Source organism: Vulpes lagopus, chromosome 2 (assembly GCF_018345385.1).
Source record: "Vulpes lagopus strain Blue_001 chromosome 2, ASM1834538v1, whole genome shotgun sequence".
NCBI lineage: Eukaryota > Metazoa > Chordata > Mammalia > Carnivora > Canidae > Vulpes > Vulpes lagopus.
The window spans coordinates 116,019,246-116,043,667 of record NC_054825.1 but is presented as its reverse complement, the minus strand read 5'-3'; the positions used below and the strand labels follow the sequence as shown (position 1 = coordinate 116,043,667).

At 39.4% G+C, this 24,422-nt stretch overlaps 1 protein-coding gene and 1 pseudogene across 5 annotated transcripts in view; both read left to right on the top strand.

Moving 5' to 3' along the window:
* MCM9 (minichromosome maintenance 9 homologous recombination repair factor) overlaps window positions 1-24,032 on the top strand; it is a 95,891-nt gene extending 71,859 nt beyond the window's left edge. For 2 of the 5 annotated variants that reach the window (XM_041742785.1, XM_041742789.1), the window contains exons 9-13: window positions 14,411-14,613; window positions 15,204-15,407; window positions 16,323-16,405; window positions 16,855-17,000; window positions 21,338-24,032. In XM_041742785.1, the coding sequence (XP_041598719.1) occupies window positions 14,411-14,613; window positions 15,204-15,407; window positions 16,323-16,405; window positions 16,855-17,000; window positions 21,338-22,802 (2,101 nt within the window). In that variant the 3' untranslated portion in view covers window positions 22,803-24,032. Of the gene's footprint in view, window positions 1-14,410; window positions 14,614-15,203; window positions 15,511-16,322; window positions 16,406-16,854; window positions 17,001-21,337 lie in introns of those variants that run through there. The other 3 variants (XR_005985933.1, XM_041742788.1, XM_041742787.1) reach the window with 3 other exon arrangements.
* Window positions 6,066-6,196, top strand: LOC121486052 (annotated as a pseudogene).
* Window positions 24,033-24,422: the final 390 nt, after the last annotated feature.

The window sequence follows — 24,422 nt, the reverse complement described above, 5'->3', positions numbered from 1 at the left end:
ATTGGGATACATGAATATGGACCATTGTCACCATCATCATTAGGCCTCCTCCATCTGTCCAGGAACTTTGATCAGTCAGCCAAAACATGATTCTGCTCCAGGATGAAATATCAAGTGCTACAGGGTGGATGATAACTGGAAAGGCCTTTTTAAAGTTATAATGAGAAGAGCTCCTGTTACCTGAAGTGCATCTTACACCAGGCCTGCTAGGGTCTAGGGTACCTCGGGCAACCAAAGCTGCATCGTTTGGTGACGGGAACGTTCAAAGTGGATATAAAATAGCATCTGTATTATTTCATTACTGCCTTAGCATCAAAAAGGTTTTCACCTTCAAACCTGCCTTCCCATTATTTTGACTCAGATGCTTTCTCTGACTGATTCTTTATATGTGTCTGTGGGTCTTTCAGACTCATTCAGATCTCTTTAGTGGTTAGTACTTGCTAACTGTAATTCTATATAAATGGTCCTGCTGGTGTTTAAAGCTGTATGATTCATTTTACTTTTTCTTCAGCTGATATCTAAACTCCTGTTTTGAAGTGGGAAGAAAATCACCTTCAGGTGTATATATGTGGGTAACTTACTACAAGAAAAATAGAAGTTCAGTCCAATGAATCCTGTGGTCAACAGGAGCAACAAAAGGCAGGCCTTGCATCACCTTGGGCTTCAGGACGTTTCTTAATGAAGTGGGGGGAAAAAAAGAAAAAAAATGAACAGAAGATTATAAATAAAAAGGAAAGAAAAACCACCACCAACAGCAACAACAAAAATTGGAAAGATCCAACCTGGATGGCCTGCTGCATGTGGTTTCAGCACTCAAAACATTGGTTCCAGTGACACCATTGAGAATAAGCAGTAGTAATTCCCAAACGTGTTCATATTTTTGTGTTGTTACTTTTTCAGTTTTCTAAATCTACACACTCCTCAGGAAGCCAATGAGGCACTTATTTAGTGCTCTTGTTACTGTTTTTTGCTGCTACGGTGGCTTTGGTGAGGGATACCAAGACCCAGCCCTCAGCTGTGGGGAATGGTTGCTGGCAGGGTGATAACATCAGGCACATATTCTGCTTGTTGACAGTGAGGACCTGGACCACCTCACCTTGGTTCACACAGATGTCACTCTCTGTCAGCACATAATAATCTTTGATGAATGAGGTCCTGTGGCAGCATTTAAGGAGTCTTATTGTGTTTCTAAGACTTGATTAGTGCTCTGTGCCCAGGTTTGCTATGTGTCTGTATTGGTGGCTTACAGAATGGTCTTCTCAGAAGTCTCCCTGTTCATAAATGCAGACTTGCTAGGGTCACTGTCCATGTTCTCATCCAGGACCAAGTAATTCATCTTGATTCTCCTTTTGAATATGTAGTCCAGGGTGAAGGACCCCCTCTTGAGTAGTTTGCTTAAGGTGACAGTTTGCTCAAAGAGGAACATGTGCCTCTACTTGCCTGTACCCATCTCAATCATGTAGAACATGTTCTGCTGCAATAGTATCTTCAAAAAACAGCCTACAAAATAGGAGAAAATACTTGCCATATATTAGATAAAGGGTTAATATCCAAAATACATACAGGACTCCTACAACAAGCAATTGGGTTAAAAAAAAATGGGCAGAGAACCAAATAGACATTTTTCCAAAGAAGATGTACACCCACTATTAAAAAGAAATGGTAATTACATAACATGATGGTAGTGACTTTCACTACATTGGCAGCCCTATTACAATATATAAATGTATCAAATCAATATATTGTATACGTTAAGTTTATATAATGTTACATGTTAAATAGAATTCAATAGAAAAAAAGTTGGTTTACTCTTACATGTAAATCACACAGCATAGTATCTGGCACATGATCAGGTGCTTAAGTATAGTAAGTAACACAAGTATCTTTCTCTGGCCAAATCTATTTTGTTCCTGAATTTGGATAGTTGAGGAATTTATCAGATTTATCTTACTAAATTCAAATTCCTATTTTCAGAAAGCAGGAGTGTGGATAATAAGAGATATCTGTATTTATCTTGTACTTAGTAGGTGCCAGGCTCTATTCTTAAGTATTGCACACATGTAACTTTTTCTTCCTCACAATAGTTCTATATCAGAGCACCATTATTATAACCTGCTTTTTACAAATGTGGAAACAGAGGAACAGAAAAAAAGCCATTTCTTTTGGTGACTGAAACATAATTTGGGGAATGGGAGTTAGTTCAAAGTAGATATAAAACAGCAGCCATTCCTGCCCTCTCATTATTAGGACTCATACTATCCTATGACTGTTTCTGTTTCTCAGATTTGTTCAGCTCCCTTTAGTAGTTCAGTTCTCCCTCTTGTGTCCATTTCAGATACCCTCAAAAGAAAGACAATTAGATTGTTCTAGTAGATTCATGCCACAGCAGCTCAGAGGCCTCTGGGCAGCCTAGGGAGTGGCTGCCCTTAGTGGGTTCCCAGTCCCTGGTCGAGCCTGCTGTTTGCGCATGGCGTTCACAAAGTGGAGTTTGGAGTGTGGAGTTACGGGCTTGGTGGACGTTCCAGTGGTTGGCCTGTCCAGATCTGTAATGAGGACAAAAGAATCACTTCAGGAATATACTGAACAACAAGCCATACAACAGTTGTCCGTGCTGATGGAATTGTCAATGCTAGGGACCAGGAGTGTAGACAGAGTAGCCTGGTGACTCAGTCTAACTAGGAGTTACTTCTTGATGAGGAAAGTCTTGAGCTCAGTGGGTTTCAAAGAGACAGATTAAAAGGATGGTGGGGTTTATAAAGACAATACTTAGTCACTTCCTAGTCAAGCTCTGTAGTAGTTTTTACAGTTTTTCCCACATCATCACATCTACCACCATTATGGGATATTTTCCCTCCAGCTGGAGGAATTGTCCCAATTGACATAATACCACTTACAGAGTGGTGGAAGAAAAGCACACTCTGGTTTTGCTCTTGGGATGGCCGTCAAGTTTGCCTTTGGTGCACAGTGTTCATGTATCATCTGCAACGAAAACATCTGAGCTCCCCTGTAGCTCATGTTCATTTCTTTCTTTAAAAGATTTTATTCATTTGAGAGCATGTGCACTCACAAGTGAGCATGAGTAGGGGAGAGGGGCAGAGGGAGAGGGAGAAGCAGACTCCCTACTGAGCAGGGAGCCCAACTGGGGGCTCAATCCCAAGGCCCTGAAATCATGAGCTGAACTGAAGGCAGACACTTAACCAATTGAACCACCCAGGAGCCCCTTGTGTTCATTTTTCATGACACTTATTTTGTGTGTCACTCTACAATTTATGAAAGAATTGGATTTGCCTCCAACAGTAGCTCATCTAATTTTTTGGCTAACAGTTTTCATAATCTTCAGTTCATTCTTTCCCTAATTAGAAGCCTGTTAGTTTTCCTGATGTAAGGTATATAGTTATTTGCCAAATGCAGAGCTCTTGAGAAAATGTCTCTAGAGGCATAAAGCATACCAAGTTGTTAATTAGTAAGCAGATTAGAAGGGTTAAGTGTGAAAAGGGAATACTTAATCATAAATTCTACCAAAGTAAAATAAAGATACTCTGAATTTTAACCTTAAAACACTTTACCTCCTCCTCACTCCTCAGTTCAAAGCCTTCTTCATTTGGCCAGTAATACAAAAGCCATCATCATCCTGATGTTTTGGGCCTTTTTTTCTTGGGAACACTTCAAGTTTTTCTTTAAGATGTTTGATACCTTTATGACATCATATCTAGGAATTCTTAAATGGGTCTGCTTTTGCTTTCTGTCTCTCTCTCATGTTTCAAGTGACTAACATCTGATTTCTCTGTGAAGAATTTTTAAATCTGAATTATAATATCCTTTAAGGACATTAGTATGAACCATGGAATCAATAGCTGGCTGACCTCCACAGCTACAGAGGATTTCTTGGAGGTTTTATTTTTTAATGTGTCACTTTGCTTACACCGCTCAGGAGTTAGGATTCTAGGGCAGGGTATCATAGACTCTTCAGTAATAGATAATAACTTTTGCTATTTGCTGAGGACCATAGTAGGTGAAAATCTGATACCAAAATATATATTTTGTGCTACTAAATTATACTCATAAGGCCAGGTAAGAAATACAGTCTAAATTTAAAAAAAATTAAAAACAAGCATGATGGCCATTTATTGTTTTGTTCAGTAAACCTATTTTGAGCACTAAGCAACATCATGCTCTCTGCTAGCTCCTCACATCACAAGGATGAAAAGACAAAGCATTTGTTGTCAAGATACTCAGAACTATAGTGAGACAGACAAGTATACATCTATTGTACATGTGATTCTAACAGCCATAGAAGGGCCACAGCACCAGTCCCACCTAGCTGATCTTTAGTTTTCTACCTCATGCCAGGCCTATGCATTGGCCTCTCAGAGGCGGGACCTGGGAATCTGTATTATTAAAACCCACCTTAGTTTTCTTTGATGAGCCCCCAGGTTTGCTCTACACACCAGGCAACCTGTCTGCCTCTTCCTCTGGATCTTGTGAAGCTGCATCTCTGGTGGCATCCTCCTCGGAAGAGCCTCAGGTGAAGGTGGGGAGACAGGGAGAGGTGGGAGCAAGTCCTCCTACCCAGTCCCACTGAGAGGGCTCTGACTCCTAGGGGACTAGGAGACACTGGAGCAGGTTGAGAAGTATCCTTAGAGGCATCTCAGTATGCCACCTGGATGTGAAGAGGTAAGTTCAGATCATGTACTTTGAGAGTTTCTGTTCTTTCCGGATGCTCCATGTAAGCAGTATTTTGACTCCTGTTCTGGCTTATGACTTTGTTACCCTTTACTGAATCAATCTAGAGTAAAAGGCAATTTGTTAACTTAATCAGCCTATTATTAAAAAGCGAGAGTGTGTGTATATCTGGCATTTAAGATTACCAAATATGTATATAATGGATTGTGAGAATATCACTAACATATTTTTATTCTGTATAGTTTTGTAAGGCTTTTTACCCCATTTTTGGGGGGTGCTAACAGGTTGTTTTTTAAAAATTGAGACCCTAGTCTAGAAATGTTGGATAATTGGATAATCTGGAAACATATATGACTTTTGCATTGCAGGCTGTTGTTTGGCTTGTTTTGGCAAGGAGACTACTCAAACACTGGAGTAGTGTTTGCCAAAGGATCTGGAGCTCATTAGATTTGTCTTGTATTATTTAGGATAGGCTAACTGCTGTAGCAAACAGTGGCTTAACGCATTCTAAGTTGTGTCTTGCTCCTGTGTGTGTGGGAAAGGAGTTATTCTAGCCCATGAAATCATTTAGGGGCCCTGGCCCTTCCTAGGGCTCTTTAGCCTTTGGAACTGGTCCTGAAGACTGTTGGTATAATGTTCCCAAGTTGTTCCATAGTTTGTTCCTTTTCATGGCCCAGTAGTTTTCCATTATATGAATATACCAGGGGTTTTTGGGTTTTTTTATTTTTATTTTTTAACCACTTTGTTTATCCATTACCAGTTGATGAAACTTTGGGCTGTTTCCACTTTTTGGCTATTATGGATAATGCTACTAAGAAGATTGACATAGAAGTTTTTATGTGGATATGTGTTTTCATTGCTTTGAGGTATATAATAGAGATTCCTGGGTAATATGGTAACTGTATTTAACTTTTTAAGGAACCATCAAACTGTTTTCCAATGCCACTATACCAGTTTACAGTACCTGGAGCAGCGTAAGAAGGTTCTCATTTCTCAACATTCTTGCCAACACTTGTTGTCTTTGTGATTATAACACTCTTAGTGTGTCTAAAGTAGTATCTCCCCTGTGGTCTTTTTTCTTTTTTTTTTTTTTTTAAAGATTTATTTATTTATTTATGATAGACAGAAAGAGAGGGGCAGAGACACAGGAGGAGGGAGAAGCAGGCTCCATGCCGGGAGCTCGACGTGGGACTCGATCCCGGGTCTCCAGTCCCACACCCTGGGACAAGGCAGGCGCCAAACCGCTGAGCCACCCAGGGACCCCCCTTACCTGTGGTCTTGATTTGCATTTCCCTAATGACTAGTGATACTGGGCATCTTTTCATGTGCTTATTGGCCATTTGTATCTTTGTTAGAGAAATATCTATTCAAGTCCTTTGCCCAGCTTTGCGCAGTGGCAGTATCCTAGCCAATGAGGTTTATCCGAGACGCGATTATTGCTAATTCAAATCCTTTGCCCATTTTTCAACTGGGTTTTCTTTTTCTTGTTCAGTTTTAAGAGTTATATGTATATTCTATATATAAGTCCTTTCATATATATATGATATGCAAATAATTTCATTCTGTGGGTTTTTTCACTTCTTTGATGGTGTTCTTTGAAGCACAAAGTTTTCAATTTTGATGAAGTCAATTTTATTGGTTTTGTCTTTTTTTGCTTGTGCTTTTGGTGTCTTATCTGCCACAGGTTGTTTTACAACTTGAAAGCAACAAAGGCTTTCTTTAGAGTGAGATTGTGGTTTCTTCAGCAGCACTGATCCCCTGGAAACTTAGGCCTTTCTCATCTCTTTGCTTCCCATCAATTGTATGTGTCAGTATCCAGAGTTCTTTTCTTCACATTTCTCAAGCCTGGTTTGTTAGGTTTTTGTTTTCTTTTCTTCTTTGTCTTAATCTTAGTTTGGGCTGCTGTAACAAAATAACATTGGCTGGGTGGCTTCAACAGCAGACATTTATTTTTCACAGTTCTGGAAGCTGGAAGTACAAGATCAAAGTGCTGGCAGGTTTGGTTCCTAGGGAGGAACTTCCTCCTGGCTTGTAAACAGCTGCCTTCTCGCAGTGCTCACATGGTCATTCCTTGCTTTGTGTGTATGTGTGTGAGCTTGTGTGTGCATGTATGTATCTTTGTGTGGAGAGAGAGAGAAAGATGGAGAGAGCCCTGGTCTCTCCTCTTCTTCCCACAAGAACATTAATCCCATTATGGGGGCACTACCCTCATGACCTCATCTATACATATCACCTCCCTAAGGCCCCAACTCAATATCATATTGGGGGTTAAGGCTTCAACATGTGGATTTGGGAGAATCACAAACATTCAGGCTACTATAGCCTCCATTTTTTTTATTGTGGTAAAAAAAGAATCATAACGTGACGTTCACCATCCTAATTATTTCTCAGTGTACAGTTCAGTGTTGTTAAGTGTATTCATATTCACATTGTCATATCACTAATCTTCAAAACTATTTTCATCTTACAGAACTGAAACTATACCCATTAAACCACAACTCCCTATTTTCCCCTCTTCCAGTCCCTGGAAATCACCATTTCACTTTCTGTCCCTATGAATTTGACTACTCTAGAAATCCCATGTAAGTGTAATCATTCTGTATTTTTCTTCTGTGACTGACTTATTTCACTTAGTATAATGCCCTTAAGGTTCATCCCTGTTGTAATTAATAGTAGAGTTTCCTTTCTTTTTAGGACTGAATAATATTTCATTGTGTGCATGTATGTGTGTGTGTATCACATTTTGTTTATGTATTCGTCCATCCGTGGACACTCGTGTTGCTTCCACCTCTTGGCCATTGTGAATAGTATCCCCGTGAAAATGGGTGTGGCCTCCATTCCTCTTTTATTCAACCTAATTGCGGCTGCCTTAAGGCCATCTAAACCGAAGCCTTCACCCTTAACCTGGGTCATTTTATACAACTGAGAAGATTTATTAGGACTCTGTTGATCAAAGCCTTTTCAGCCCTTGTTCTTAATCTCTAGGGTCTAGAAGCTGTTTTTTTATAGCCTTTCAAAACTTCAAATTTCTGAGCTTTCTGTTCTCTTTCATTACTCCTTGGGAACTGGTCAGTTCTTTCTTATGTTCGTCTCTTTCCTGCAATATTTTGCTTAAGGCAGTTTTTCTAGCTCCTGTCATGGTCTGATGTAGGTTGAGGGTGGGGTGCTCTCCTCCACACAATCATCCAGGGCCCAGGCTTCCTCCCTCAGGTGGCTCTCTGACTCCATGGCTTTATCCTGGTCGATACTGGCAAAGACCGGGAAAAGGAGGAGAGTTGCACAGGAAGGCTTTTAGGGACCCACCTGGAAGTGGCATGTGTTCTTCCACCCCCATTCCACTGGCAGCACTTACTTACTGCAGTTCTACTCAACCATAAAGGAGGAAGGGAAACATGGCCCAGCTCTGCTCCTAGGGAGAAAGGGAAACAAGGCCTGATGAACACACAATGGCCACTATCTCACGCAAGAACTGAATTTAGGGGTACCAGCATATCAATGGTGATTAAAGCCATGAGTGGGGATGGGGATCACCCTGTAAAAGATGTAATGAGAGTACTGGGAGAGCATTGCAAAAACAAGAGCACATTCCAGGGAGCCTGTAATACTAAAAATAATTTATGTAACCTAACTTTTACAACGTTTATAAAAGTTATTACTATGCTTTTAGGAAAGTGAAAATGTGTGGACTAAAGGGATGCCAGGTGGCTCAGCGGTTAAGTGTCTGCCTTTGGCCCAGGCCAGGCCGTGATCCTGGGTCCTGGGATCAAGTCCCACACTGGGCTCCCTCCATAGAGCCTGTTTCTCCCTCTGCCTGTGTCTCTGCCTCTCTCTCTGTGTGTGTCTCTCATGAATAAGTAAATAAATAAATATTTAAAAATTTTTGTGGACTACAAATAGAAAAATTATCATATGATTTTGCTCATGTATGGAATTTAAGAAACAAAATGGAGGACCATAAGGGAAGGGAGGGAAAAATAAAATAAGATGAAATCAGAGAGGGAGACAAACCATTAAGAGACTCTTAACTTTAGGAAACAGACTGAGAATCAATAGAGGGGAGTGGGGAGGGGAATGGAGTAACTGGTTGATGGGCATTAAGGAGGGCATGTGATGGAATGAGCACTGGGTATTATATGCCACTGATGAATCACTAAACTCTGCTTTTGAAACTGATAATATACTATATGCTAATTAATTGAAATTTTTAAAAACTAGCTTTTTAGAAACCGGGATGTTTTCATTCCTTGATATTCATGTAGAAAACAATATATATTAGCATGATTATTTTATGAATGTTGAAATCTGTAAGTATAGAATGGCATTGAATTTTAGAAACACTGAACTAAGTAGTTTTTCATTTATCATGTATTTAGTGAATGTTTAATGAGCATTTATTATGTGACAGGCATGTGAGGATAACAATAAGTCATAGTCCCTCAAGGAGGATCGAATCAAGTAGGAAAAAGATAAGGCAAGTCAGTAAACACCTAAACCATCAGGCAGGTTCTCTAAGACTACAGGAACTGTTTAAGATGTTAAACCATCGGGGTGACAGTCTACAGGTAATGAAAGAGTACTCGTTTTGAGTTAAGCAGGTCTGGGTTTGAATGGCAGCTCTGCTGCTCTCACTGGTGGGGGAGTTACTAACATTTTTTAACTTCTACTTTTATTTCTAAGTTGGTGATATGTTACCTACCTTGTGAATTGTGAATTGTGAATTGTGATTGTGAATATTAGGGATAGTATGTATACATACAGCCTAGCACAATGGTTGATGTTACAGATATGGTAGTTCCCTTTATTATTGTTATCAAAGAAGGTGGAGGTCATACTGGATTGGAAAAATCACTATTACCTTACACAAATTCATGAGTTCATTCATTCAGTAGTTATTTAGTAAGCCACCACTATGCACAAAGTACCTGGGATTATACTGTGTTTGCATATCTGTTCTTATGCAGTAGTGTTTGTATCACAGGCATTTATACTACCTTCCCCTCTTTCAGATGACCACGCCTCTATTTTTCATTGCTCACATTTCCACTAACTGCCAATGAGGCAGCCTTTTTTCTTCACATGTGAATTGTCCTTGGCCCCCTTCCTTACACTAACTCATATTCATTTTGTCCCAATTTGGAATAATTCACCACCTTCTTTCTGTGTTTGCCAGTTCATTTTCCTTCTCACATCATCATGTATAGCTGTAAGATTGTGTACCTCATAGATACTCAGGAGTCTCCTTAGAAGGTCTCTTTGCTGATGCTAATGCTGACACAGATGCCATCATCCTGCTGCTTGGCAGGCGCAGTATAGGAACTCCCTGTCCTCCAGCAGCTCTCTTGTAAACTAACTGAGGGCAGGGACCACTACACCTTCTTGAATTCTCAGTCTGGTCCTTTGCACACAGGAAATGGTTTATAAATATTTGTCAATCAGAGAGAAGAACAGTCAATTTCACCTCACATTGAAAATAATTTTTTTAAGTATCACTTTATATGCAGTTGTATTTTGTTTCATTGCCAGTGTTCCAGCAGTATTCCTTTTCTATGATAAATGCAAACAGCCTCACTTCAGTATGGATTAAATGTGCTTTGTGGGATTAGTTAGGAACAATTTACTACATTTTTTTTGGCAAACTGGATTCCAGGTTCCAAACAACTGCCTTTACAAACCCATTCTGGCACATAAATTATAAGATGTAGACCGTCTGTTCAGCATTTTTCCCTTTCAGTAATTTTTTAAAAGGGGATTTGGTTTTAAAGGGGGATTTAGTGCCTTGCTTGTCGTTCTCTTCTTTGATAAGTGTCTTTACCACAAATAAAGATTCTCAAACTTTTTCCGTCTTACAGCATGGTCTGATCGCTAGAGCCAACTGGAAATAGAGCAGACATTAACGAATGTAGCACATGTTTGCTGATGTCACCGGGCTGTGACTGCTGAGAGGCAGACATGCCACCAAAACTAAAAATGGCTGTTGAATGAAGAGTATACAAATTTATAGAGAGAAAAGAACCTACATTTGTTGTTGTTAATGAATATGCCATGTTATTTTGAGGACTTGCCCATCATTAATAAGTTTAAAAACAGTATCTATGTGATGGCATATCCATACCTGCGGCACCCCTGCTCTGTTGCATGCCTCTCCTCATGTCCACAGTTCCCCATCTTACCTGCCCAGACCTCCTTAGCCTATCCTTCCCTGTTGCTCCTCAAGAACATGATGCTTGGGATCCCTGGGTGGCGCAGTGGTTTGGCGCTTGCCTTTGGCCCAGGGCGTGATCCTGGAGACCCGGGATCGAATCCCACGTCGGGCTCCCGGTGCATGGAGCCTGCTTCTCCCTCTGCCTGTGTCTCTGCCTCTCTCTCTCTCTCTCTGTGACTATCATAAATAAATAGAAATTTAAAAAAAAAAAAAAGAAAAAAAAAAGAACATGATGCTTTTCATACATCTGATGGTTATCTGATGTCTTCTTTGGAAAAAGAACTATTCAGATCCTCTGCCCAGTTTTTTAATTGGATTGTTTGGTTCTTTGGTGGTGAGTTGTCTAAGTTCTTTGTATATTTTGGATATTAATCCCTTATGAATTTATCCCTTACAAACATTTTCTCCTGTTCAGTAAGTTGTCTTTTGTTTTCTTGATGGCTTCCTTTGTTGTGAAGAAGTTTTTTATTTTGATGTATTTTACTTTTGCTTTCATTTCCCTTGTCTTGGGAGACATATCTAGAAAAATGTTGCTATTTGGGGCACCTAGGTGGCTCAGTCAGTTGAGCATCTGACTCTTGGTTTCAGCTCAGGTCATGATCTTAGGGTTCTGAGATCGAGCCCCCCACTTCAGTTGCTCAGCACAAAATCTGATCGTCCTTCTTCCTTACCCTCTGCCTGTGCCCCTTGCTCACGCAAGCATGTGCTCTCTCACTCTCCCTCTGTCAAATAAAATAAATAAAAAATTTTTAAAAAAGAAAGAAAAATGTTGCTATGACTAATGTCAAAGAAATTACTGCCCGTGTTCTCTTCTAGGATTTTATGGTGACGGGTCTCATGTTTAGGTCTTTAATCCATTTTATTTTTGTGCGTGGTTTTAGAAAGTATTCTAGTTTCACTCTTCTACATGTAGCTGTCCAGTTTTTGCAGCATCATTTATTGAAAAAAAAAAACAACTATCTTGTCTTCATTGTGTATTCCTGCCTTCTTTGTCATAGGTGAATTGACCATGTAATCATGAATTTATTTCTGGAGTTTCTATTTTGTTCCATTGATCTTTGTGTCTATTTTTGTGTCAGTGTTATATAGTTTTGATTACTACAGCTTTGGTAGTATATACCTTGAAATCTAGAATTGTGATACCTCCATTTTTGTTCCTTCTTTCTCAGGTTTGTTTTGACTATTTGGGGTCTTCTGTGATTCTTTGTTATTATTTGTTCTAGTTCTCTGAAAAATAATGTTGACATTTTGATAGAGATTGGATTGAATTTATAGATTGCTTTGGGTAATGTAGACATTTTAGTAGTATTTGATCTTCCAACTCATGAGCATGGAAAATCTTCCCATTTGTGTCATCTTCAATTTCTTTTATCAGTGTTTTATAGTTTTCAGAGTATAGGTCTTTTACCTCTTTGGTAAAGTTTATTTCCAGGTATTTTACTCTTTTTGATGCAGCTGTAAATGGTGTTGTTTTTTAAATTTCTCTTGCTGCAATTTCGTTTTTTAGTGTATAAAAAAGCTACAGATTTCATGGTACTAATTTTGTATCCTACCACTTCACTTATTTGTTTATTCTAGTACTTTGGGTAGATGCGTTAGGATTTTCTGGACCTGAATAGACATTTTTCCAAAGAAGACATACAGATGGCCAACAGACACATAAAAAGATGCTCAACAGCGATGATCAGGGAAATGCAAATCAAAACTATATCGAAATATCACCTGTTAGAGTGGCCAGAATAAAAAAAAGAAACAACAAATGTTGGTGAGGATGTAGAAAAAAAGGAACCCTCATACACTGTTGGTGGGAATGCAAATTGGTATAGCTATTGTGGAAAACAGTATAGAGGTTTCTCAAAAAATTAAAAATAGAAATACCATATGGTCTAGTAATTCAAAAACACTAATTCAAAAAGATATGTGCACACTTATGTTTATTGAAGCATTACTTATAAATAATAGCCGAGATAGGGAAGCAGCCTGTGTCCTGTCCATCAATAGATAAATGGATAAGGAAAATGTGATCTGTGTATATACACATACACAGGAATATTACGCAGCCATAAAAAGGATGAGATTATGCCATTTGAGACAACATGGATGAACCTAGAGTATTATGCTAAGTAAAACAAGTCAGAGAAAGGCAAATACCATATGATTTCACTCATAAATGAAATCTAATGGGTGTTTTTCTGTATGTTGGTAAATTGAACACCAATAAAAGTTAATTAAAAAAAAAAAGAAATCTAAAAAAATTTAAAGCAGAATTATTTTTAAAGATTTTATTTATTTATTCATGAGAGACAGAGAGAGAGAGAGAGAGAGAGAGAGAGAGGCAGAGATACAGGCAGAGGGGGAAGCAGGCTCTCCACACAGGGAGCCTGATACAGGACTCAATCCCGGGTCTCCAGGATCAGGCCCTGGGCTGAAGGTGGCGCTAAACCGCTGAGCCATCCAGGCTGCCCTAAAGCAGAATTATAACTATAAATACAAAGAACAAGCTGATGGTTGCCAAAGGGGAGAGAGATGGGAGTTTGTGAAAAATAGGTGAAAGGGAGAGGGAATGAGTTCAATTTGGAAATGAGTAGGTCACAGGAATAAAAAGCAGAGCATAAGGAATACAGTCAATGATATTGTAGTAGAGATGTAATGGAACAGGTAATAGGTACACTTATGGTGAACATGGAATAATGTATAAACTTGTCAAATCACTTAAATTATGCACTTGAAACTAATGTAACATTGTGTGTCAACTATACCCAAACGAACGTGATGCCAATCAATCCTTATTTTTCCTGATTTCCTTTTCCCCTCTCCTTTCCCCTCTTTCTCTCCCTCTGTCTCTTTCTTGCTCTCGTTCTCTCTCTCTCTCGTTCTGACTCTTGTTTCTTTAACTTTAGAAAAATCAAGAGAAGTGACCACACAGGAAGTTTTTACTTCAACTACTCACTGTTCTCCAAAGTCACCCTTACCCTTACCCGTCACCTGCAGTTTCACAAATACATGTGTGTGCATGTATGTGTGTATATTTGTATGTAGATAGACACCGTCACTTAAAGAAGTCCAGATGTTATGAAGGAGTTCAAAAGCTACTTGATCATGTTTCTTTCATTATCTCTTCCATCCACATAAATGAATACACATCATCTTTACTTCCCCTGGGAATTTATCCTTCTAGAATTTACCATAGTCGTCTTTCATTATAGCTCATAGATTACAAGCTCTTTCAGAGCAGTATCCATGTTAATTTTGTATACCTCTTAGCACCCAGTAGAGGGATCTGCTCATTGGAGGGGCATTAGAAATGTTTATTCAGTAGTAACTTCCATTCTGGATAGGCTTCTATAAATGTACTGCCTTCAAACTTAATGTTTGTGATATGTCCTTGTATCATTCCACATGCTCTTTCACACAAGTCTCTCTCAATTTTTAAGCTACAGGAGCAGCCCCTTTTCATTAACAAGTTTAATTTTGTTTTTCATTTTAATCTCAACAGTCAGTGAATTGTACCCTCTCTTTTAATAGCCTTGTGTGTAAGCTGAACACAAGGACCACCATCCTGGCAGCAACTAACCCCAAAGGCCAGTATGATCCACACGAGTCTGTGTCTGTGAACATCGCCCTTGGCAGCCCACTCTTAAGTCGATTTGACCTGATCCTGGTTTTGCTTGATACCAAGAATGAAGACTGGGATCGTATAATTTCTTCCTTTATCTTAGAAAACAAAGGTACGTGGAGATAAATCATTCAAGGTAACAAAGAAAAAGTAGACATAACCAAATGAAATTCTCTTTGAAGAAAATTAGGTAAATACCCAAGGTACTGTATCTAACAGTCAATAGACGCTTGCACAGAAAGGCAGTAAGGGAAGCCATTTAGTGCACCCAAAATAATGAGCAGAAGGAAAAGGGCCTACTGATGATATTATAGTTGGTAAGAATGTTCTTTGTGATGAAAGGGGGCAACGTCATGATACATAATTGCCACTCACCTCTTGTACACAAAGAAAACTGGGCTGAATTATAAAAACAAACCCCTAAATGTAAACTTTAAATTAGATTTATTCAAATACTATGTATTACTAGGACAGATGAGAGTTATTATCAGTAATTTTAGCACCTTTAGGAAGTTTACCTTTATTAAACTTCAATCCTAAAGCTACTTATTCTTGAACTATATGCTATGCAGAGTCAGATCTAGTGGCCACAAACCTGGAGGTTATCTTTTTAAAAATGAGTGTAAGAACTTTATCAGAACCCTTCAAGTAAGGTGTTTGCCTGTTCTTAGAAATTACTGACCTAACACCTGATATGTACAGGTTATCCAAGCAAATCAGAGAAGCTCTGGAGCATGGAAAAGATGAAAACCTACTTTTGCCTAATTAGGAATCTACAGCCCACACTGTCTGACGTGGGTAATCAGGTCCTTCTCCGGTACTACCAGATGCAGAGGCAGAGTGATTCCCGGAATGCTGCCCGGACCACCATCCGCCTGTTGGAAAGCTTGATCCGATTAGCAGAAGGTTTATTTCATTCAACAAATAATACTTCTCTTGGGTGTGCAATATGTACAAGGCATGGAGTTTGGCACCATGAATTCAAAGATGAATAAGAAGAATCTCTAAGGTGCTCATGGTTACTTAAAAAGTGAAGGTTTTGAGCTATGGAACAAACCTCCATCCTTCTGGGGACAGATTATGGGTATTGAGTAGAATGTAGTATCATTAAGAAAGAGGAATCTTAGTGAAATCCTTCATTTAGAAAGCCTTATTTACTAATGTTTCTTTCTCAATGGCTGTCTGTTAGCATTTTGGATGGAACACTTTCTTGATTAGCGTTGTTTCCCATAGAGCATCTCTGTTTTTTCCTAATTGCCATTCACAGCCCACCACTACCGTAGCAAAGCCCAGCCCAAGGCATGAGCCTTACATACATACATACAACTAATGCACATCTCAAGACTTTTCCCCTAATACTGGCTTTTATATTTAGCCCTTGTTAAAATAATTCTAAAAAAAAAAACACATTCCACGTGGACTGAGTGCATCACGACAGAATATATGCTTAATAAAAAGGTCTGTAAGACAAATGCATTGTACTTTGTTAGGGATTGAGAGCCGATAATAAGACAAGAACTACTGCAAAGACAAGTAGTTGAATATTAGAGATATGCTTCTATAACCCCTTTGTTTTTGGAGCCCAGAGTACTTTTTCATATAAATGCCCAAAATTGCCACAGGCTGTGCAAGATTAGGCCCATTACTAGGGAAACCACTTTAAAGCTAGTTGAAACTAGACTTTTGTATTTGTTTTAGTAAAATGAATTCATTATTAGTAGCTCATTCATTAAATGTATTTTTTGGGGGGGATCAGATAAAGTGTTACATAATCATCTCAAATACTCATTAAAAATTTTTCTGTCTTCGTAATTTTCTTAGCTCATGCTCGCCTGATGTTTCGTGACACTGTGACTCTGGAAGACGCTATTACAGCAGTGTCAGTAATGGAATCCTCAATGCAGGTAAGGGTATTTTGCACCTAATATTTGAACCCTAATTATACGCCTGTAAGAAAAAAGACAATTTATATCATATCAGAAGTTATAAAAATGATTATATTTTGGATATCCAAAGGAGACTATTTAAAAGGGGAAAAAATTATCATGGAAACATCCTTTGTATCAGTAGCATTGCTTTTGCCCACTGGTGTGCAGTAGGGGGTTTCACTCTTTTCCCTCAGCATATCCAAGAGATGCTTATGGTCCCACTAGTGACAATGTGCTTCCTGGAGCAGTGCTCATGACCAGGAATTGAGAACTGCTGAAATTTGAAACAGGCCCCAGGTGATTATAATATCCAAGATGGCAGTGGAGAGGGCTCATCTGGGAGCAGTGGTCTCTAGTGTGTGCTTCCTCCATGCAGGCTGACCTGGTGTCTCTCCCTGGTACTTTCCATTTTCTCACCCCTTCAGGGAGGTGCACTGCTGGGAGGTGTGAATGCACTCCACACTTCCTTTCCTGAAAACCCTCTGAAGCAGTACCAGAGGCAGTGCGAACTTATTCTGGAAAAGCTGGAGCTGCACAACCTTTTGAGTGAAGAGCTAAGAAGACTCGAAAGGTGAGAAGAGAGATCCAAGAAAGGCTTATAATGGAAAATCCTTCTTTTGACATTTAGTGAAATGAAGGAAGTGGAAATTAAGTGGAAAACCTGTGTGTACTATCTGTAGGGGATAGGCTCAGTTATCTATTGCTATATAATCAACTACCCAAGAGCTCAGTCATTCAAAAAATACCACCACCACCATTTTAGTGCTCACTTTTCTGAGAGACAGAAATTCAGGAGGGTTCAGTGGAAATGCTTATCTGCACTCCACATAGTGTTGTCTGGGATCACTCTTGTGTTCAACTGGGAGTCCAGGTAGAACTGGAACATCCTGAATAGCTTCATTCACATAGACGGTGCCTTCGCTGGGATGGCTTAAATGGCTCGGGGCTGGCTGGGCTTCCTCTAATAATGGGGAATAGCTTACGGCTCAAGCAGAACAAAAATGGAAGCTGCCAGGCCTCATATGAGCTGGGCCAGAACTGGTACTACATCATTTCTGCCACATTTTATAGTTCAGAGCAAGTCACAAGGTCAGGCCCCATGCAAGATGGGGGGGAGTAGACACCACCTCTTGATGGGAGGAGTGACAGAGACACACAGGAATAGAGGAATTGATGGCTACCATCTTTGGCGACCACCTTCCATAGCTACGTTTCCTTGGCTTGCTGCTTGGTGAGCCTCATAGAGAACACTGGCTGCTCCTATGGTCTGTATAGCAAGCTATAAATTAATTTACCAAATTTATACCACTGGTTCCCAGTTATATAAGAAGCACCAAGGTTGGCTACTCCCAGTTTACCCCCGAGACAAACAGTTTCCATGGAATCAAGAAATCTCAGTAAATGGGCTTCATTCTGTTTACTGCCACTACTTCTTCCTCTTCTCTCTTTGGCTCAATATAAGTAGAGCATTGCTAGTCAGAGAGGTGGCTGGGAATGCTGTTGAGGAGGAGGAAGATGGACTCCAGGAAAGTGATCTACCCCAAGCCAGACCCAGACACAAAATATTTTCATAATTTGGCTTTATCATTTTTCCTTGCCAGGAGAGGACATGTGCAAGGGATTTTACATAAAGAATCTTAGAGTTTATCGGGATGCCTGGGTGGCTCAGTGGTTGAGCGTCTGCCTTAGGCCCAGGGTGTGATCCTGGAGTCCCGGGATCGAGTCCCACATCAGGCTTCCTGCATGGAGCCTGCTTCTCCTTCTGCCCGTGTCTCTGACTCTCTCTCTCTCTGTCTCTGCATCTCTCATGAATAAATAAATAAAATGTTTTAAAAAAAGAATCTTAGAGTTTACTAATATTTTAATTTTATTCTCAATGTTTTTAAAGCTTTCTCCCAAGCATGATAAATATGTGATCTTTATGATGTAACCCTGGTGAAAGAAAATCACAGAATACTGAGGCCCAGACTGCTTTCAGGCCAGCTGAAGCTAGCATGTGGCGAAAGTTAGACAAGTGGAGATAACTAGTACCCTCCTGGTTCATTAGTAACAGTTCTTGACCCTCCCTCAGCATCATGGTTTTCCTTCCCTACATGCCCAAATTCGTGCCTTTTAAATTTTTACATATTTCAAAAAATAAATAAATAAATAAATAAATTTTTACATATTTCATAAACTAAAAAAATTCCCAGTGAGAATGATGTATTTTGTTAAAGAGGAAAATCTGTTTCTCATCCCACAGGGTAACAACTCAAGAATGACAAAAGCAGTGTTTCAAAACTCAGCTTTCTAATAATTTGTTGAAACGTGGACACATGGGAAGGAACATGGCATGTGCATTACCTAAAGAATTTTTGCCCAGCTTTAATGTTTGTGTGCTCCGTGCATATATGAGCTTTTAAAAAGCTAGATGTTGAGTGCATACCTGTGAAACGTGACTGGGCAGTGGCAAAGGTGTCCATATGAGTATCTTTGTGATCAACACAAATGGCCCTGCAATGCCCTGAGTCTAGCAGTTGGCATTGCTCTCAAGCTGGGAGCTAGTAAATGGATGTATGTGGAAGCAGAGCAGCTGCTGAAGGAGGATTTGGGGATTGCCATGGGGTTGTTGACTGAATAAGTAAAACCTTGATAACTCTTTCCTGCTTTTCTCCTTTTGCTCGCTGCCTTCATGCAGTAGCATTCTCTCCAAAAATCCTAAAACTCCAGCACAGCCTTCCTGGGGAAGTGTTGGGACTGGCTTTGTGTTGCTGACACCCAGGTGCCAGCTTGCAGTAAACTTGCCCTTTGTATGAAATCAACCCACTTTACTTTTGGTCTCCTGGGTCTTTAATGATCCAGAACATGGTGTTAAGATGAAAGCTGTTCCTTCAGTTCTTTTATGATTTGATATAGCTGGGCCTTTTCAGGCCTACTGTGGGGCTGGCTTGGCTTTTGGAGAGGCTGCTCATTTTGACTGACCAGTCCACTGGTCATGTGGACTACCAAAAGCTGTCATATGCCGGATTCAAGAAGGAAAGGAATATGAAGCTCAGAATCAGTGTTATGTGATAGAAAATTCAAAATGACCCTCCTGGAGGGAAAGAAGATGAAAAAAAGAATTGGTAATGATCTAAAAAAAAAAAAAAAAAAAACGGATTCTACCTTAAAATATGCTTTTCTTCTGGTATGTCTTTGAAATGCAAAGGCATAATGGGTGTTGATCCTCAAAGCCACAAAACCGGGTGCTTTGCAAATGAAAGTGAATGAATGACCTCCAAGACATATCGAAAGCCAGTCTTACCATGTGAGAAGAGTCCAAGTAGCATATAAGTAGCATATGGGTTTATCCCCTTAGGAAAGAGTTCTTATCCCTTAAGGGGATGATATATGAGTAATAAAACTTATTTGTATTTTTTTACACTTTTCTTCTGGAAAATGCTTACTAGTGATGGCCAGCCTCAAATCATGGCCATTCATATCCACCTGGAAACAGAATGCAAAGAAGCTGTATTTTAGGAAGGTTTGGTAAAACTGCAGACATTTTATATCAGAGAGAATTTAATTCCCAAAGTCAGAATTAAACTAAAATGGTAGGGCTAAATTATTCTATCCCTCTAAAATTCCCTATCTTTTAGAACATTTTTATGGAGCATAGTAGATAGTAGTAATTTTGAAAGCTATTTCATTTTTGTTTGGTTATCACTACAATGAATATGGATTTTGCTGTATTGATGTGTCCAAATCTACAGTGAGTGAATATAACCCAGTATTTTTATAATAATTTTTTGTGGGTTTATTCCTGTTCATAAGAGGTAATACATGTTCCTTATATTTTGGAAAGTAACAGTAATAAATTAAGAAAGCAAAAATCACTTATAATCTTATTTCCCAGAGAGGCCTACCATTAACATTTTAATGTATTTAAATATATTTAAATTTAAAATTCATTTAAATTTAATGTATTTTCTTCTATGCCTTTTTCTATGAGTACACATGATTTTTAGAATAATTTACTCATCTTCTTTTTGGTTTAGTTCCTTTTCAAATTTAACACATGGAAACAGGGTCATGTTGCCCCTTACACTGAGAAGCTATTTCTGGGTTGTTAGGAAGGGCTTTCTGAAGGACTTCCTTTTGAGAAACTATCATCTTTGTTACAAATTGGTCATCTGGCATTATTTCATGTTTCTAATCTGCCCAAGATTAAAAATGAATATCACTGATCAGATCCTTCATTCTGGGAGGTCAGTAGATTTCACCTCTGTGTCAACTTGATAGAGAGTAGTTACCCAGAGCACATTTTGAAACGTGGCTGCCTCTGCAGGAAAGATGTTACAGTTGCCTAGGGTAGGAGTACCATGAGCATGATGCCACAGGGACACTATGAGCTGTGGTACAGAGGAATTATGGTTTCTACTCCCAAGTAAGGTGACTTCTAGGTGCACTAACATTCAGTACTCAGGTAGAGACGTGAGGAGATCATAATTTCTGCTCTTCCACTTTGTTTCTGATCTGCAAACCAATTATGAAACGACTTGATCAGTGATTGGCCAGTGTGCAAATAGCTACAAATCTGTCTCGTAGCGGAACGTTTAACAGGAGAGATAAGAATGAGCATTTTACATTGACCTTCAAACAATCTTAAATGATTTAAATGGACTTGCAGTGAGAGCTAAAAAAGTAGACAAACCTGTTACTTCATTTCCTTTATTTCACTAGGTTTAAGAATGATTATTGGAGCACTTAGATTCTATACTGATGAAAAAGGATAATTTTCTCCTGCTGCTGTAAAGAGACTGTATTTGGTATTTACTTGGAATTATGTTGGACTCAAGCCCTTTAGATGGCATCTCAGAGACTAAGCAAATGGAAAGGTTAAAGCAAATTATCTTCAATACATGTTTTCCTTATTTATCTCTGCTACAGGTTACAGAATCAGAGTGTGTACCAATCCCAGCCACAGGCAGTGGAGGTAGAGACTAACCCAGGATCCTCAAAAAGTGATTCAGGAGAAGCGTCAAAGTCCAGAATCTGGTCAGCACAACAGGAAGTAAACTGTAGCATGCTGACATCCTTTACTGGAAGCAGTCCTGAGGGAAGCCCATGTCCCAATCCCTTATCCCATCAGGGTCCTAGTAGATCAACAAATAGAAAACATTCAGCTGAGTGCAAAAATAGGAAAGATGACGGTATGGATTGGTTTGACTCCATAGCAACTTATCAGCCTGAACCTAAAAACACTCTTCCTGTATCTCCCAAAACAATTGGAGGAAAAATGGCCTTGCAAACCTTCAAGAACAAATCTCAGGGTAAAGAAAAGGGGGAGCCAGGCCAAAGGAATGCATTGGAAACTGGACAGCTTTCAGCACCAGGAGAGACAGAAGCTCCGTTGAGGCCAGACCATGTTGACGGTGAAGAGGCAAAAAAGGCAGCAATAGTTTCTGAAGCAGCAATACCTATAGGTGAGTCGGACTCAGTGCTAACCCATCATGTCTCCAGGAAACTGCACCAGCTGCGCAAGGCAAGGGCCCAGGAGTTGTGCAGAAGCCCCGCCAGGGTGCCTTTACAGCCCACAAGCCCTTCTCATGCTCCGTCCAGTCCTGTATGTAGCCCACAAGGAACATTGGAGACTCCCAAACGAAAGAGACAAAAATCCCTTGTTCAGCTGGAAGAGCCCAAACTTGAAAGTGTTGAGAGTCCAGGTCCCCCATTGGCCAAACTGGCAAAATTTTCTTTCAAACAGAAGTCAAAACTGATCCACTCCCCTGAAGACCACAGTTCTGTGATTCATGCAACTAAAGTAGCAGTTCTGAGTCCTAGAATTGCCCGTAGAACAAGAAGAGAAGCAGCTCTGCCTGGGAAGGGTCCACAGAAGTTGGTGTCTACCTCAGGAAGCAGAAGCTCAAATCAGCCACAGGATAAGGCAAAGGAGAAGTCCCAGCAGGCACCAGAGGAAGACAGATCAAAAGAGAAAGGCAAACATGGCCCTGAAGGGAGAGTGACCCAGCCTGAATTTGAGCTTGGGAACCAGACTGGGCATTCTCATCTTGCTTGTCAAAGAGACAGAAAGGAAGAGGTCTCATGCCATAACAAAAGCAGCAAGGTTCATGCTTGCACATTAGCCAGATTGGCAAACTTCTCCTTTACTTCCCCCTCTGAATCCAAATCAGAATCCCCTCCTCCTCCTGAAAGTAAGAACCTGGGGGAGAGAGGCCCAAGCCCTTCCCCTGGGGCTGTGGCTACAGTGCTTGGCGGGAAAAGGAAAACTTTTCAGCTGGAAGGGTCCACTGAGAGATTGATTCTTTCCAAAAAATCTCTCTTTTCTTTATCAGAACTAGATGACGAAGCATTGGATTTTGATTGGGATGAAGAAATGAGAAAAAAACCTTAATCATGAAAAGCTTACTGATCAAATTTCATCACACCAACTCCACGTACCACCTTCAGGATATCGACATGGTGTTTATATATGTGCAGAACTCTTGGCCATATTGAGTACCATTTTGAATTATCAGCTTCCCCAACAGGTTTTATAATTTCAGGTTTATCTTCGTGACTTGAAAAGTTATGTAATCAATGTCAGGCAACATGATACTAGCACCTGAATTGACATTGTGCTTAATTTTGCTGCATATGGAATACTTGTATTCCCAAAGATGTTTCTAGGTATTTTGGGGGGGGGGGGGGGTTTGTTTGTTTTTTTGGCTTTGTTCTCCTTTATTTATTATTATTATTTTTTTAATTGGGGGTTGGATCTTCCCGAGAATGCTTCCTCCATTCATTCAGAAACAAATGCCCAGAAAGTAGCCTTCGTAAAGCTAACAAGTTAGATGAACTCTTTTTTCCTTCTTCACCCAAGATGTGCAAAGTGTAGTGAATATTTATTATGCTTTGCCAAATCATGTGATTTTTCTAATATTTTTGTTTATTCTCATGTGTCAGATTAGATGTGACTAATGCTTTTCCTCCTTTGAGAGGTATCCTTACAATTCCATGGTATTCCTAAAAAATCTGGCAACTTTCTGAAGGTTAAACTGTAGCTTTCAGAAGTATTGATCTTTTGAGTTTTCCCTGTTTTCTTGAGCAAACATTTTGTCCTTCAGATTCTTTGTATCATTAGGAGATGTACCTTCAACACAACTTAAATCCTGTGTGTGGCTAGAAGGAGAATGTACAGTAATCTCAATCACATATCATGGCATCTACCCAAGTGGTTAATATGGAAATGTAATTCCTACTAAATTATGATTCATTTGTCTTTAAAGCGAAGCAAATGATGACTGTTTGGTAGAAATAGACAACTCCAGCTTTGTCTTAAGTTCTTTTAAAATCACTTCTTTTGGATTCTAGCAGGGGCTGTTAGGATTCTATAATTACAGACTTTCTCTTCTGAATTATGAATTTTTAAAATAATAAAGAATCTTTCATTGTCTGAGGCACTTTTAAATGTGAAGAATACCCAAAACTATATGTACTTCATTTAAGAGTTGCTTCATTAGGACAGCCCCGGTGGCTCAGCGATTTAGTGCTGCATTCAGCCAAGGGCATGATTCTGGAGACCTGGTATTGAGTACCACATCGGGCTCCCTGCATGGAGCCTGCTTCTCCCTTTGCCTATGTCTCTGCCCCTCTCTCTCTGTGTGTCTCTCATGAATAAATAAATAAAATCTTTTTTTTTTTTAAAAAAGAGTTGCTTCATTAAATTCATACCAGAAAAAAATCAAGGAACCCCAGATTTTCCTGAGCATTTAAATGTTAATTCCAAAAAACAAATAAATAAATAAATAAATGTTAATTCCAAAATTAATTCAATTTTCTGAAAAATTTTAAACTGTGAGTTCAAATCTAGTATGGATGAGTCTTTTGAAATAACACTTTAAACAGCTGGTGAAAGACATATGTAAGCAGTGATTATAAAATGTGTTAATGTGCATTCATTTCAACCTATTCTAAGACATGAAGACCATGGTTTAGGTAATGTCTTGTTATTTCCATACTTAATAACTTCCTA